This window comes from Calypte anna, chromosome 4A (assembly GCF_003957555.1).
Source record: "Calypte anna isolate BGI_N300 chromosome 4A, bCalAnn1_v1.p, whole genome shotgun sequence".
NCBI lineage: Eukaryota > Metazoa > Chordata > Aves > Apodiformes > Trochilidae > Calypte > Calypte anna.
In genome coordinates, this window is record NC_044248.1 from 30,772,929 (window position 1) to 30,790,017 (window position 17,089).

General features: G+C 33.5%; 1 protein-coding gene across 1 annotated transcript in view; it reads left to right on the forward strand.

Moving 5' to 3' along the window:
• The window catches only part of FSTL5 (follistatin like 5), a 253,234-nt gene that overhangs the window by 175,119 nt on the left and 61,026 nt on the right, over positions 1 to 17,089 (forward strand). The window contains 1 exon segment of the mRNA XM_008493813.2: positions 972 to 1,138. Coding sequence (XP_008492035.2) covers positions 972 to 1,138 — 167 coding nt within the window.

Sequence of the window (17,089 nt, forward strand, 5' to 3'; positions counted from 1 at the left end):
ACCTAAAAAATGAGATCTTTTTTTCCCATTGGACTGAAATGAGCTGAATGCTCATGTAGTGTTATTTCTTTGATTTGTTTGTTGGTTTGTTGGGTGTTATGGTTTTTCTTTTGTTTGGTGTTTTTTTGTTTTGTTTTGTTTTTTTAAATTTCAGTTACCTTGGTTTTAGTTTGTGTTATAGTAAAGAGGTAGTTACTAAGGTCATGCATTATTTTTCTTGCAGTATGAAATGCCATAGGCAATCAAAATAGGGGAAAATGTACCTGACATAGAGTTAAACAGAAACAGTTGTGAGTTCTTCTCTGCTATTATTATTTTATTTGATTGTTTTTGCATCAAGTAGATTTGTTCCAAAATCATACGACAAATGCTTCCTTAAATTAAATAGAAAAATACTTTTCCTTTAAAGGCTGCATATTCTGTATTTACTAGCATTTGTTTATACTGAACAAATAGTGACTTAATAAACTTATAAAATGTATTTGTATGGTAATTATATATTTTTTATGTATGTGATAGCATGCTATAAGAATTTGTTGTCCACTTCAGTCTCAGTCATGTATGCTTTGTACTCTGAACTGCATTTGTATTTTCTTTTTCTGAAAATGAGCTCAGTGCTGTTATCTCAGTTCAGAGCAAGGTGCTGACTACTCTGCTTCAATGGCCTTAGCTGTCAAATCAGTTCTGGTGTCTGACTTTGGATACACTGTCATGTTTGTTACAGTCTTACCTCTGAAAGTCATTTTCATGTTAAATGCTTCTTTTCTTACAGGGTAATCCTTGTCAATCAATTTAATTGAAATGTCATGCTGACCTTTATTTGAAATACTCTGAACTTCATGTGGGTTTCGGAAGTTCTTTTTATTTTGATGTCAATTAAAATCCTTAAATTAGTCGTGTACAAAGCCTGCATGCTAATTAATGTTATGAAACTGCATCCTAATTAATCTTAAAACAATATATCTTTTCAGAGGTAGTTCAGCTGAGTCTGCCTGAAGATCAAAAACTAAGCATCACTGCAGCAACAGTGGGACAAAGTGCTGTCTTAACTTGTGCGATCCAGGGAACTCTGAGACCTCCCATCATCTGGAAGAGGAACAATGTCATTCTGAATAGCTTAGATTTGGAAGATATCAATGTAAGTAAGAGAAAGCTCTATTTAACAGCCAATTTTCAAAACTTTTCATGAAGGATCGAAAGGTGATATGTAACAAGCTCCGTATTCCTAATGTTTTAAAGAAAAGAAATTGAAAGTATACACCTGCCAAACAGGGTTTATTTTGCAATGTAGACAAATCCTGATTTTTATATATAGAGGAAAAATGTTTCACAAAGCAATCATTTAAAAGAACACATACAGTAATATAAGTAAAAAATCTTATCCAAAAGTACAGTCAGCATTATCCACTCAGGATTTTATTGTCTTCGAACATCTAAAAGAAAAAAAAAAAAGAAATCTATGAAACAGGCATTTAACAAATGCATAGTGGCTTAGTACAAACAGATCATCATAATAATCATCTTACCTTCTAATGACGTGATAAAAATGTGTTTTTGCCAAAGCAAATATTTTACTACAAAATTGGTTATTTTGATCATTCCTCCAAATATTCAGGAGTGTATATGATGATTCTCAAAGAATCATCAGTGAATATTATTATAATGTAGAAATCTTATTTTAGAGAGGCTTACTTAACATTACCATGAATTCAGAATATGGAGCAAAAGAGTAAATGAGAAGAAAAATTGCATCTTTTGACAAAACATTAAAAAATAAGCTTTCAGATGTATTTTCTTTGCTTGTGGGAATGCTTGACTTTGCTTTGGGCATTCTATATTAGCAAAATTATAAACATGGACAAACCATGTGCTTTCTTTGTGGTTTGAGTCCACAGTCAATTCACTGGAACCAATAAATGTGTGGAATATCACCACAATCAAATACCTAGTTTTCTTATTTTTATTTCATTTTCTTATGAATGCCTTTTATTTCCAAGATGGCAATTGTACTTGTGTTTCTCTTGTTTTCTGGGTTTTTTTGCTGCTTTTACATTAGTTCTCCTTACAAATTGAGCTTCCTAATTGTGGTGCTTTGTAAAATAAGAGACAGTTTCAAAACACATCATGTTTGAATGGTAGCTTTAAGTCCCTAGAGAGGCTTAGGATAAAACCAGCTGAACTGAAAAGTTCCCAGATAATTGTTGCATTTGTTAGTTGATATTAATCATATGACTGACATTCAAAACTTTCTTACCCACATTCACAAATTCCAGCCTTCATTATTTGTTAGCTTTCTGTAAATATTCATGATGCTAGTAAATAATCACTTTTAAGTATGACACAGGACATGAGCTGTAGATAGAAACAAGAACATGCATGCATCTGGTCATGGAGAAATGAAAGGGAAATGAAGAATGGAAATAATGAAGCTAACAGCTCAGTTTCAAATGGAAAGTTTCAGATGACTGTATTTGCAGACATGGAGAGAGAAAGTGTTTTCAAAGCCTGATATTTACATTTTGAGTATGTCAACGAAAAAAACCCAAATCAAACCAAACAAAAAAACCCCCCATAACCAGCGGAGAAACGTCTTATACCATGTGTAGGTACTCAGGTGTTGGCAGTGGGGGCTGCAGGGATGCCTCTGAGGGAAGAGACTGGGCATGCCTGGTGTCAGACACAGCCAGTTAGAGCTGGTTCCAATGGACTCACTGCAGGGCACAGCTGAGCCTCTCAGCCGCATTCAGGGCATCTCTGGGAAACATTCAAAAAAGGGCATAAAGCTTTAGAGAGAGAGGAGCAGAGAGCAACAAGAGCAAGAAACAACACAAGGAAGTTTGGATGGAAGGAGAAGGCAGATACCCACAGCAGCCTGTGTGGGACCCGCACTGGAGCAGGTTTATCTTGAAGGATCTTGGGCCCATCTAGAGTCCTGGCTGGAGCAGAAAAAAGGTTGAGTAGAAAAGAGATGCCAAGAGAAACTACTGTGTACTGGTCATACCCTTCCATTTTCTGCACTACTCAGAGGGGAGGGTAAATGAGTTGGAAGTGAAGGATTGAAGTTGAACATGGGGAAAGGAGGGAGGATGTCTGTTATTTCAAAAGCGTGTGCTGTCTTATTTCCCACTACCCAAAGTAGTAGTTAAATTGTCAATAAATACAGCAAAATTTCCCAAGGTCAAACATCTTTTTGTCCAACATGGTAATTAGGAAGGAATCTCCCTGTCTTTATTTAAAACCATGATCTTTCTAATTAATATTCCTTTTATTTTCTCCCCCTGTCTAGCTTTGGGAGCTGAAGGGGGAATGAATAAGCCAGCAGCTGGGTGGGAGTTTGGTATTATCCAGGGCCAACCCATTTGGGAAGTACTTCTGACTGTTAGGAGAGTGTGTGGAATTTTTGAACCCTGGTGGGGCAACCAATTTGAAGTCAGATGGTGGGCAATGATCAGATATTCAGAGCAAAGTTGAAACTGCTAGAATTGGCCAGATTTTCTCATACTTAATAGTAGAGGAGCAATGTGTGGCAGTGTATGGGACTGACAATCTACAGTCATAAAAAGAAAGATCTTCGAAGTGCTACCTTAGTTTTGGGCTGATGCGTGTGTATTTTGTGTACAGATACAATAAGAACTCTAGAAACTTCCAGTGACAGGAGCACATAAATCTTTAAGATGGATATATTTATCACTTATTTTTTGGTTTAAGAAAACACAAAGTGGAATGCTTGGAAGTCTTTTTAAGAGAAAAATTATGTTGAAGTTAAGTCCTTTGATAATAACAGTTTAGTTATGATTGAAAGATAAAAAGAGCATGATAGATCAAGTAACTGTGAGGTGGAGCACTAAAATTAATAGTACTCAAATATATGTAGGTATTTTTAATCTTATATGACTTTGTAGGTAATCTAATAAACCGTGGAAGAAAGAGTTAATGGAATTCGTAAAAAACAAGAAGAATGGGCATAAAGACAGTGAGTCTCATTGGTCACAGAGACTCTTGTCTTTAAAATTTGTTTTAAATGTTTCACTGTTTGCACTGATTTGATCTCCATATATTTATTTCTAGATCTTCCATTGGTTTGTTTATTTTTTTTTTAACATATGTCTTTGGTACCTTTTCAAATCTTATTCCCTGGCTGTTACAGTTTCACATTTGCTTAAAGGTTATTATGTTTCCATAACTTAGTATCCATTCAGGCAATGTAATAAAAAGAAAACCTTGGGAAAAGGAAAAATAATTAGACAAAAAAGAGTGGGTTTTTTATATTTCACTAAGGAGAATGGATTTAGTATTTAAATAAATATTATCTTCAAAGAAACAGATGCAGAGGTAAACATCATACTCCAGTTTATGTTGCAATTTAGCCACCGAAGAGTGTGTTGTACCTATTTTGGCAGTTTTAAATGTTCAAAAGCCCTAAATTTGTGCATAATTTAATATGTCCCCGGGGGCAATGTGTTCTGGGCTTTACTATGGCTAGATTATAAACTATAATCATGTTCACCTTACTCAAGGATTTATTAATTTACTCAGTGGTACAAGTACATCCAAGCATCTGAAGGCTAATAATGTTATGTAAATAGTAGTATGCTTCCTGAAAAAAATGTTAGAAGCACACATCTGGGAAAATAAATATTTTTCTTTTCCAGCAAAATGTGTCAGAGATCCTAATTACTGGAAGTCATCACATAAAATCACATTGAACAGTAGTGACAATAAAATTTTGTAAATCTTAGCAAGTGCTTATACTTAGAAATCAAGTTTTTAGCACTGTGTTGTCAGTTTGAGTTAAGCTGTTTGCTTTAGGAAGAGACAAACTCAGAACAATATAATGTTAATGTGTTTTTCCAAGTGGAAAAATGATACAAGAAGAAGCAAAAGAGTCCCAGTTGAAACTAAATTCTGACAGTTGAATTTCAATTTTGTTGAAAAAATAGTCTACCCCTCTACTGAAAGTATATAGGATATATGTTTAAGGCTGTCATCTGTGGAGCTGCTAAGAGGCTTGGTGTTACATACTCTAAGACATTTTAAAGACATATCATAGAATCATAGAATTATATTTAGATATAATGTTTGACTTTCAAGAGAATATAATGTAAATTTTCCTTAAGTAGTACATTTTTAAAAAAATATAAAATAAGAGAATTCTCTCAAGTGTGTGGTCAGAATGGTACTGATAATATACAGTTCTTAATTTCAGGAGTCCTGAGTATTCTCAGCTCTTCTTATGGTACTTAAGATGTGAAAGTACTGCATCTTGCTACTGATCTTTCTTGTACTGAAACTGATAGGAGTCAGGGATATATCAGCATCCATCTGAATAAAGCCATGAAAAATTATATGCCTCTTCAAATTTTAACTTAAATGGTAATATGTCTTAAATGGTAATATGGTGCTATGTCTCACTACAGAATTGATATCACAGTACGTTTTGGTTTATATATTAGTACACATTTAGATTTTTTTTCTTGTTTTTTATCCTGCCATTTAAATATCTGTCTTTGAAGATATTTTATCTAACCTATTATCCATTATAATATATCCATTATAACATATATGCAACATAATTCTCCCTTATGGAAAATTTTGAAACAACAGTATCTTTTCCCAAATGCAATACAAATTAGGTTGGTTTTTTGTTTGTTTGTTTTGTTGGGGTTTTTTTATATTAGTCCATTCACTTTTAAAACAGTTTTTATATCTCATTTTGCTTTAGCCTTTTTCCTTCAATTTTGTCTTCAGCTTCTTACCTATACTTGTCAGCAACTGCACTGTTCTTATAAAATGTCTGCCCTTAGCTCTTAGATTTATATAAGGTCTACTTGGATAACTGGTCCACATGTAGAGTGTAATATCTGCTAATACACTTAGTAACTTGATAAAAACTCCTATCTTTCTTTAGACTACTTTCATGAGAAGTGTTGAAATATTTCCATTTGGGCTTTTTGAAGTTATGAATATATTATCTTTCAAAACTTCTCTTTTTTTCCTCTGGTAAAACTTACTGTTAAGATTGCAACATTTGCTATTTTGGTGGTATTCAGCAGTCTGCATTCTTTTATTGATGTATTTGTCCTCTGAACAAAACTCACAACCCTAAACCCTAATGATACAGATGACACTAAAAGCTAATGGCCTCTAAAAGAACATGTTCCATTCTGGAGTGCTATGCTCAACATTGAAAAAGTGTTTTCAGATTGTCCAAAACAATAAGCATATTCTCTAAGAAAGTACTCCAGACATCTGCCCTCTTTTTTTTTTTCCTTTTTCTTTTTTTTTTTTTTTTTTTTTTTTTTTAATCTTAGGAAAATTCTCAGGATAACCTCATGAATTATTTCCCTTTAGTTATGGAACTACATACAAAGTTCTCTTTGTGCATGCTAAAATCTTTCTTAGTAACTTTAAGGCAGTGGTCATAAATACGAATTCCCTTTTTTGTCAAGAAGTTTATGTGCATTTATGATAGAAACATTCATTTTCTCTTCTACTTAATGAGTCAGATACCATTTTTTTTCTCCATTCCATCTTAAAAGTAAAGTGAAAATAGTGATTGCCAAAGATGCCAATTAACTTTATCAAGTGTCTAATCCTTTTTTATTTACTTCTAGGTATGCCAAAAGGAATTAATCATGACTACAATTGCAGTCATCTCATTCAGTTCTCTTCCATCCTTTATTTTTCTTTTCCCTTTTTTGGAATCTGATTTGAAGTTCTAATTCTTTATCAGTGGGGTAAATCATACTAAAGGGAAACTTTACGTACATGTCAGACTTGCAAGATTTAGGATGTTTTTTGTTGTTTTGGTTTTTTTTTATATCGAAGCTCTTTTAATATTCATTTCAGTGAAGACATGGTAACTATTACTTCAGACTGTACATCATGTTTTTGTTACACTGTGAAGACATTTAAACTCATGTTTAAGGTACCAGTGCTGATCTGTAGTATCCTGGGTTAACAAAATACAGTGAAAAAGTTATGGTAAGGTTTCATTCACAAGTATTCATTCCCATTATAATAACCTGAACATGCAAGTTCTATAACTCTGGCTTAATCAAAGTTATAACTTTAGAACTTTATGATATGGTTTATTATGTACATCTTTTAATGTTGGGAACTATTTTAGCTTAGAGCCAATTGTTCTTTATGAGGAAGCATTAAGGTCCACATAGGCTTTCTCATCTCTTGTCCTAGGTAAATCTGCTTCATTTTATCTTTAGAAATGAAAGTGTTAATTTCAGAGAGGAACAGAATCATGTTTTATGGACCATAAGCTACTCTTATGTTTTCATCAGTGAACTGAGACCATGATCTGGCCATTTTCCCATCAGAGATAGTGGAACAAAGTAATTGCTTTTTGCATAGCTGAGCCCCTTGCCTAGTTCTACTCAGAATGTTGCATTCTAGAGCTGTTTCTGCTGATCATATCCAAAATAGCTGAGTGTGACAGTATTTTAAGTTGGCTATTTTGGAAGTTTAAAAGAAAAGGCCTTGTGACAATGAAAGGTGATAACATATCATGAACATCCATTCCCCCTTCCATTGAAGGAATCCTGAAAAATACCCATAGACAAATCAAGTTAAGCCACCTATCGGAAGGTGGCAATATACATTTTTGACACCTACAAATAAACTTCTAAAAAACAGGGACATTGTGGATTTTTTAATTGATTTGTTCTTACAAAACAAATTCTTAACACAGTGTTTTTATTGTTTTTTTATTATATAGTTTTATTGAGGATTCCAGAATATAACTGTGTCATTTTTTTTTTCATATGTAATTTAGAAATTTCTAACTTAGAATATAAAGGCAGCAAATAGCTTATTTATTTTACATCATCATTATTGATGGCATTTCACCATACAGTTATATCCACCATGTCCATTCTATTTTTAAGTTTTCTATAATAAGCACTACTTAGCAAATTCTATGGAAACATACAAATATTTTATGGAAGATACAGAGCTAGTGATTTCATTTATATTAATGTTTGCCTTTCAGGAAGCTGTCTTTTAAGTATATCTTGAGTTCTTTCTCACAGTATTAATTCAAAAATCTGTATTATTGTGCTTCTGCTATAATTAACTTTACTCCTTTTTCCAGAGACACTATTACACCTTTCTTTTCAATGTTGCCCTTCTTCCCTGTACTTTAAAATTATTTGACAGCTATTTGATCTACTGTTATAAACTGACTTCAGAATTTTTTGCAAGCATCTTTTTTTCACTACTGTATCGTCTTTCTCTCTCAACCTTTTCAGTTCAAATTCATCCTTTTCTCTGTTCTTTATATATTTTTTACATATATTTTGGGGGGGTTTATATATATATGTCTATATATAGAGAAATATTCAGGTTATGTCTGCATTTTATATTGCTGATACTAACAATTGAGATTGTGCTATTAATTTCTGATTACTGCTTGAAAAAATTGTGGTTTTATATTTATAATTGTTATAGACTGACTCTTCACCTTTTTTTTCCTACAGTACACATTCGTAGCTGGGTGAAAACCAGCATAATTTCTGAATGTTGTTATTGTTAGTTATATTTTTTTTTTCAACTTTTCCAGGCCACTTTGTTGTATGCTCATTATTCTACTAGGCTTAATGCTTTGCACAGATTTAATTTCATGAGAATTGTGTGAAAGGGTTTTGCAGGTTGCAAAAAAAATACCGTGCTTTACTGGTTATTATTTTAGGAGTCTCAAAAAGAGCAACCTGGACTAGGCTACAGCTGGCAGAAAAGGTCAGTCCTTGACAAAAGCATGAAAAAGATGCTTTGTTATAATGGCCTCTTGTGACTCACAGCCCTCACTTTCAAATCATTGCTATAATACTTCAAATAGGGGGGCACATCCTCATTAAAAAAGTGCTTTGATATGCAGGAGTCTGTTCCGTTGTGCAGAGAGGCACAATTGCTTAAACACCAGAAGAAACCCTTTCTGTCCCTCCTTCCCAAGCATCACAGGAGGATGAACTGATAGGTAGGACATAATTGTCTATTGGGGATTTGGCTCAACTGGCATTTGTAATAGTTTAAAAAATAATAAAAATTTTAAAAACATCCACTACATGTATGCCAAGGTATTGATTCAGAAAGAAAATTGCCAACCACCTGTAAAATCCCCAGTATCACTATTTGCTAAAGTGACATGAAGCAAATTACTTACCTTGATCAAGCCTGCATAATTTTTGAGCTCTGGCAGGATTAAAATATAAGATGGTATGTTTACCATACTTTTCAAATTATGACTTTTAAGATTTCTGTAATGTTTTCTCATGCTGTCTTTTCATGCAGATACTTAATTGAAAACTTGAAGGAGAAAAGAAAATTTTTTAACCTAAAATGAAATGCAGAGTACCTTAGTAAAAGGACACATTCTTGTCCATTTTCATCTGAAGTAAGTTATCTTGTCTGATTTGAAAAAGAATTTTGGTAACAGCAAAAAAAAACATTTACTTTCAAATTGTCATGTAATTGGAACGAGACTATATCTTCTTTTGTGGAGCAGGTGCTCATTCCAGGCAGAAGTATGTCTTTGCAGACCTATTTGTGTTAATGAGGAATAAAATGGAATTGCTGTACTCTGGAACAGTAAAATATCAATGTCATACCTCTTTTGTCTGAGGGATGCTATAAGTTTTTTTTCTACAATTTGGCCAATGTTAAGAATTCTCTAAAGTTCCTGTTATTGTTACTTAAAGCTAATGAAAGATAACTGAAATGTGGTTTTGCCTTCATGTTTTTGACATGATATACGTTATTTGTAACATTAGACTAGAAACTAATGAAAAAGGCTTTGCAGTTTAAGCTGTGAGTGTTAAAAATGAAAATTTTAAATTATAGTACATGAAAGAATAAAAAAGACACCTTTTCTCCCACCCTTCTGTATGAAAGATCTTATTTTTGAGATGAGTTCTATGATCAGTTAGCAACTGCTGATCAGAAGGCTATAAGTAGAGTAAAATATAATTGAAATCAAGGGCTAGGTCAAGGAATCAACAATAGAAAAAGAACTTCTGTGCATTTCACTCTTCCAAAATAAGACTTTGTAAGTATAATTCTTTGGATGATATTTCAGTAATATTTACACCCAGATGACAGTACCATAGAAGCTTTCCAGTGGATAGGGCTGTCCCATTGTTTGTTATGAAAGCATAGAACAAACGTGAAAAAAAGAAGGTATAGTATGTATAGCTTGATGATTCATAAAGGACTTGTACTTCTGATGATTTTTAGGTCCATTACAGAAAGCAGTAGTTGAAACAGCAAAAACCAAGTAAGTTGTAATAAGTAATAATAGTGTAATAAGTAAAATTATTTTGGGAGATCTCAAAGAAAATTGAAGTCTGTTAACCAAGAGTTGGCTATTATTGCAACAAAGGAGTATTACCAATGATGGGCAAAGCAGTAGTAAAATGAAGCAGTGTATGTCTTACACAAGAGAGAACCTGTTACTTTAATTGCAAAAAGAGCACATGAACATGGTTATGACTCAGTGTGATGCTCTGATTTGCATGTAAGTCTCATACGGAAATGTATTTTTAACTATTTATGGTCTTATTTTCAACTTTTCTATTGAAAGTACTTGGTTTTTTTATATTTTTTTTAAACTGTTATGGTGCATAGGAAATACATGTACCTCAGTTAGGCACTTCAGCCAGTTCTCATCCCATCCCTTTAGAGCTTCAAGTTTTATGCAGTCTGCTAAATTTCAAGTTCTAAGTCCTGCACCTGGGTTGGGGCAGTTCCAAGCACAATTACAGGCTAAGCAGAGAAGGAAGTTAGAACAGTCCTGATGAGAAGGCCTTGAGGGTGTTGGTTGAAGAGAAGCTCAGCATGAGCTGACAATGGACACTTTGAGCCCAGAGAGCCAAATCCTTGGCTGCACCAAAAGAAGCATGGGCAACAGGTCAAAGGAACTGATTCTCCCCTTTATTCTGCTGTCCACCTGGAGCAGTGTCCAGTTCTGGAGTCCCCAGCACAGGGTCATGGAGCCTTTTGAGTGAGTCCAGAGGGCCATGAGATGATCAGAGGGCTGGAGCACCTCTCATGATGACTGACTGAGAGAGTTGAGCTTGTTCATTCTGGAGAAATGGAGTCTCTGGATAGACTTTATAGTGGTCTTTCAGTACCTGAAGAGGGTTTATAAGAAAGATGGGAACAAACTTTTTAGCGGGATCTATAAAGATAGGACAAGAGGTAAGGCTTTAATCGGGAAGAAGGTAGATTTGGACTAGATATTAGGAAGAAATTTTCTGCAATAATGGCGGTGAAACACTGGAACCAATTGCTCAGACGGTGGTAGATGCCCCATTTCTGGAAACATTCAAAGCCAAGTAAGACAGGGCTCTGAGCAACTTGATCTAGGTGAGGACATCCCTGCTTATTGCAGGGTTTGAACTAGATGACTTTTAAAGGTCCTTTCCAACCAAAACCATTCTGTGGTTTTATGAGGACAGAAGTCATACTTGGTGCAGCCTTAGTAATTTCGTGTGTCAGTGCCACCACAGGCTGAAATTTATTTATTTTTTAACAAGCAAATTTCTGAACAATTTCATTTGTCTTAATTAAGTTTAATTTGTATTAATTTGCACTAGGATCTTCTTGCAATATCTTACATTTTACCTGATCAGAAACCATGACTATTGCTAAGAAGTATCATCAGAATTAACTTATGTAGAGAGATGAAAATAAAAAAGAATTGTTCCTACATAACTTATTTTTCCAGTGGTCATAGTGAAAGTCTTGAGGTAGCTCCCAGTGACACTGAAGTGTCTTTTCTTTCATTGACATCAAGTAATTTATCGTGCCTAGTAAATCTTTGTTGTGATAAAAGTGTGAATGTGTAATGTTGTATTAGGGGGTTGAACAAAAGAAATGTGTTTGTAAAGTTTGCAGATAACAAAGTAATCTTATTAAAAATATTAAATGTAATTTCTTTAAGCTTTTGATTTTTTATTCCTGTAATTTGACCTTTGCTTGTTGTATTTCAGTTCATACTAGGTGACTGGGATTTGCTCTTACATTTAAAGGCTCTTAGAAAACTATTTTTCTGAGTGTTGACTGTGTCAGTCTGGGCCCAGACCCCTGTTAAATGAAGTTGCTGTGTTAGTGTTTGAGCTTGAAAATTTTGACTGAACAAGCAAAAATTGGCAGTGAGTAAATACCACTCACTCTGTTGTATGTATTCAGGTAAGCACAATAAAAATCATTTGTATAGGATTTACATTTTAAACCTTCCTAAGCATGTATGTTCCTCCTTCTTATATGAAGTACTTGATAATGAACTGACACAAGTGGCAGTGTAGTAATTAGCCAAGTAATGTGTGTGATTGTTCTTTCTATGCTGTTGTATGGAGGTCATATATTAATGCTCCATGTAAAATGACAGATCATCTTAAAGAAAACTATTCAAGTTATAATATGTATTTTTTTCCCTCATGTGCCAAGAATAATGTAAAGTGAATCATTCTGTTTTCAGGATCAGGTTTGAAGGTACATGGTTTATTTTTGTTAGCTGCTCAGGGCATTCCCTGCCAATCTTTATCTTTTATGATATAGGTAGTTCTGTCAGCAAGTTGGTTTATCTCATATGTACAATTTAGTTTTTAAGAAACCAAAATTTATCCCACAGAGCTTTAGCAGACTGAGTAAAGCTTGAGGCTTGGAATGAATTGGATGAAAATGTTAATAATATGCAAGTTTTAAAGGGTTATATTTGTACTGTTTGTAGATTCTTTTGAGTTTGCAGAGAAATACCCTGAGAAGTTTGCTTCTGTGAAATATGTGAGGTCTAATAATTTAAGGTGAACACTGTTCAGGAATCAAAGATTTGCATTGTGGCCATGAGAAAATGGGTATGCACTCATGAAACTAAAGCAGAAACCCAGTACTTTATGCAATAAGATTAAAAACTCCAATAAACTTTATGAATTTAAAATAAAAGTGCTGCTAAGCTAAATGACTGAAAATTAATTGAATCTTGGTCCAGTATGATTACGGAGGTGTTTTTAGAATCAGGAACATTTAGGGTATATTCGATGGTTTCTGAGTACAAAGAATATATGTTTAAAGAAAGTAACGGGGAGTGGGGATGCTTTTGCCAAGATTATGCCACAAATCTGACCCTGCATTGTGTCATCCAAAGTGTACATTGTGTCAGTACTTCTGCTTCTTTGGGGCTAGCCACTTAGATTATCACTTTGGAATATGATTTGATACAAGTAAACTGTGAACTGCAAAGCTAGTCTCTTTTGGCAAAGCTAGTTCAAAGTGTAACAGCAAATACATCTACAATTAGAGTAAATTAAAAAAAAAAAACAAAAAAAAACAACAAGAAAAGCCAAACACAATACTTTGGGGGAATTGTAATAAGCTGTGACAATTGGATAATTATTATAAATTCATTTCACCAGTTATGATGTTAAATTGAAAAATATATGAGAGATGGATGTCGAAGTACTTTATCTGATGAAATCTGATTATGTAACAATTTCTTTTGTTAAAAAGGAGTAGAAGTTAAATGGAATATGAGTCATTCTGAGTCTTCTGTTTGTAACATGAACCAATAAAAAAAGAGAGCTGTATCAGCATGCTGAAATATAAGCTCCATCTACTCAGTCGGAGATTTTTAATGTCTAAATAAATTAGCAGTCATTATTGCAGATACATAGCAAGATAGCATAAAGTCACAGATTTTTGGGGGAAGTAGATTAGTAGTGTTTTATGCCTAGCCTCAAGAGCTCTAATAGTTTCACAAAGCTATCACTTATGAGTAGTTTGTGTCTTCCATTTGCAAGATCCAAAATATCTTTACACACCTACATTAAATTAAAGTTGTTATTCTCAGTGCTGATCTAGGAGTGGGGATCCTTATGGCAGTTTTTTTGTGGTTCCTTTGCAGGATTTTAGGAAACTTGTAACACTAGTTTCAAAATAGCAAAACCGATTTTTTATCAACTTATATGGTTTGAAAAGCACAAAGCTGCAACATATTTTCCATAGATAATGCATATTACTATTTATTAGATGTTACTATTTCCTCATGAAGTTGTGAAATCGGAGTCCTTCCTGTATCCAAGAGAAAGAAATAAAGAGAATACATCTATACTTACTTAAGTAGAACAGTATTCTATTCATTTATAGTCAGAGAAATTAATTTTTCTCAGATTTGCTAAATACAGATTAATCCTGTTCAACTAGTAGTCAGGACTCATGCATTACATAGTCTTATTTTAGGGAGAGATAGCAGATGGTGATCTCTGCATTGATCATTTGTAGAAGAAATTTAGGAAGGTATGCATGAAGGCTTCCTCAAAATCTGAGATTTACTTAGATGTTCTGAGTTCCTCACTGGATGATCATGTTTTTTCCCACTGGCAATAGTGTGATGCTTGCAAGGCTGCCTTGCTTTGCTGGAAAATACCCTTGTAATAAGTACTGCTTTTTTTTTTTTTTAAAAAAAAAAAGAACAACTCCAGTGTCAAGGACCAAAGGGACCAATGAAACACTTAGACTGTCTAATTGTAGCAAGGAAGTCTGTTCCCATGGTCAGCAGAGAGAGGTAAACAGTAACTCAAACAATACTCAAAGACAGATCCACTGAAATATTTGATGAAAGGATTTTGGTACATTGAGCTTTCTCAATGACTGAAGTTAACTTGCATTAATAAACACAAATTGTTGTTTGTAACTGTTGTTACATTCCTCATAATAGAGTTTCTTTTAAAATTGTGCTGCTTTCTACTGATTATGCTATACTGCTGTTCTCTGAATTACACTGTGTTCTTTCTTTAAGATTCGACTTGATTTAAAATTTTCTGTCAGGCAGGTTCTTCAGTTAGTGGATTTACACTAGATTCAAGATTTGTTCTAATTGCAGCTGTAAAATATGAGATTGACAGAAGGTATGCAAAATGTGTGCTTAGGAAATTTATGCTTTCTTTTCCCTCTTTGAGCTAGATGGAAAACTTTTAAAGATCTTGGATTTGTGCCAAATTTAATTATGCTCAGATTTATTTATAGAATTTAATTTGTTCCTGACATGCAATAGCAAACCACAGAGTTGCATTGCTCTCCCAACATGAACAGAGAAACTGATTACTCGGAAAGTAGCAGTTGTAAAATGAACATTAGCATGAAAAGCCTGAGGTGAATTTATTTGGCAACCAAGTGTACATCAATAATTTTTTTTAGAATGTTTTCAGTTAAACCTCAAAATATTATCTACTCTCTGTTTCCTTTTAATAAAGTATGTTACAGATACTGAAAAATAAATATGTAAAATATGAACAAAAATGCAACTTGAGTATTACTGGTGCTTCCATGAATCAACTGCAATAAAAATGCAGAAAGCATGGAGGAAAAGAAGGGGATTATTTATACTGGCCATATTTTATAACCAAACTACTCTTATTTTGAAAATATCTAGATGGCTGCAATTATTGATGCCTCTTTTTCCATAGCAGATGAGTGCAAAGTTTTAATTCTTAGGTGCAAATTATTTTGTGATCATTTCAGAGACAGATTAATTTTTTTTCCCCTTCCTATAAGAAAATCAAGCTCTTGCTTCAAAAGGGAGGAGGGGAAAATCCTCGAACAAGCTGTGTTGTCACTTTTGCTGACAGTATCACAATGGTGTTACAGTGTTTACATTACTAGCTGTCAAAGGTACTAGCCACTATAATTGTCATCTTGGTTTTAGGTTTGTCAAAGTTTGGAAACAGATATGTTGCTTTAATAAGTAATCAAAAAGCTGTTAATTTGGTGCTTGCTAATTCTGTTTTTTAAAGACCCAGTAAACTATTTTTTTTCTATCTTCATTGCTGTATTCTTAATGTCCTTGTAATTTTTTTCTTTTTTCTTTCTATTTTTTTCTTTTTTGGTTCTTCTTTCCTTTTTTGTTTTTCCATTTTATCTTCCCAAGGTGTGGTGTTTTGGGGTTGACAAATATTTGGACGCTCTTTAGAAGCTGAAAATTTTAAGGTCATAAGAAGATTGTGTCAATTGTTTCTTGTAACCTGCATGAAAAAGGCTCCATAAAAATAGTAGTCTGTAAGTGTGAATTGTGGTCTGTAAAAATGACTGATTTAGTATGTTTAAAAAAAAAAAAAAAAAAAAAAAAAAGATGAGGAAACCCCCCTTCAAAGAATAGAAAGAAACAAGCAAAAAAACCACTCCTCATGAAACCAGAAAAAATATTTTTCAATTTTTAGAGTTCAAGAGGAACCATTTGTATCACTCTGAGTGTGGAAGATCCAGGTATCAAGGCCTGGTTCTAATTATGTACACTAATGGTTTAACTACAGTATAGCTGTATGTTATTTGGGACTCCAAGCACTAGATGAGAAGGTTTATTGTGAGGCAGTTAGGCTTTTCATTTCTAGAACAATCATGTCCTCTGATTTAAAAAAAAATAGAAAATTTTTGATATAATGATTTCAGATGGCCTAAATCTAGACAGTAATCGTAGTTCAATTTTCTGAACTTAAAAATTATCAGAACTGAATTTTCAGGTCTGTGTTGTGGCTGCACTGAGTGAAAATGACATTATGAACAAATTATATTTTTCATTTTGCGGGAGGATATATTTTGCAGGTTAGGTTGTGGTTTCTAAATGAGAGAATATTCAGTATTTGGAGAAGGTTTTTGTAAAAAAAAAAGTTGTTCTAAGAGAGGAATATGTTGAAAGTAAATTACTGTGGCTTTAAAAAGTCCCACATAACAAAAAATCCTAGTATTTATCATGATAAAAAAAATCAAGCGGTCTGTTTGATTATACATTCTCCTGTGGGGAGAGCTGGCAACAGTCTTTTTAGAGCTGTTAAAGAAGACATGGAGGCACAAATGATCATAAATTCTCATGTGCCAGGCATTAGCATATGAAAGGAAGTTATCAAACCAAAGGAAAGAATTATTGATTTATAAATAAAAATTACCTTTCGGTTTCTCTTGTATTAACACTAAGATAACTAAGCAAAGATGCATTGTCAAATGACTCTTTTATTCCTATATTCCTTTTCTTGTTATTTGTGACATGTCAGGATTCTTAAATATCAAGTCCTTTACAGAATAACGTTGT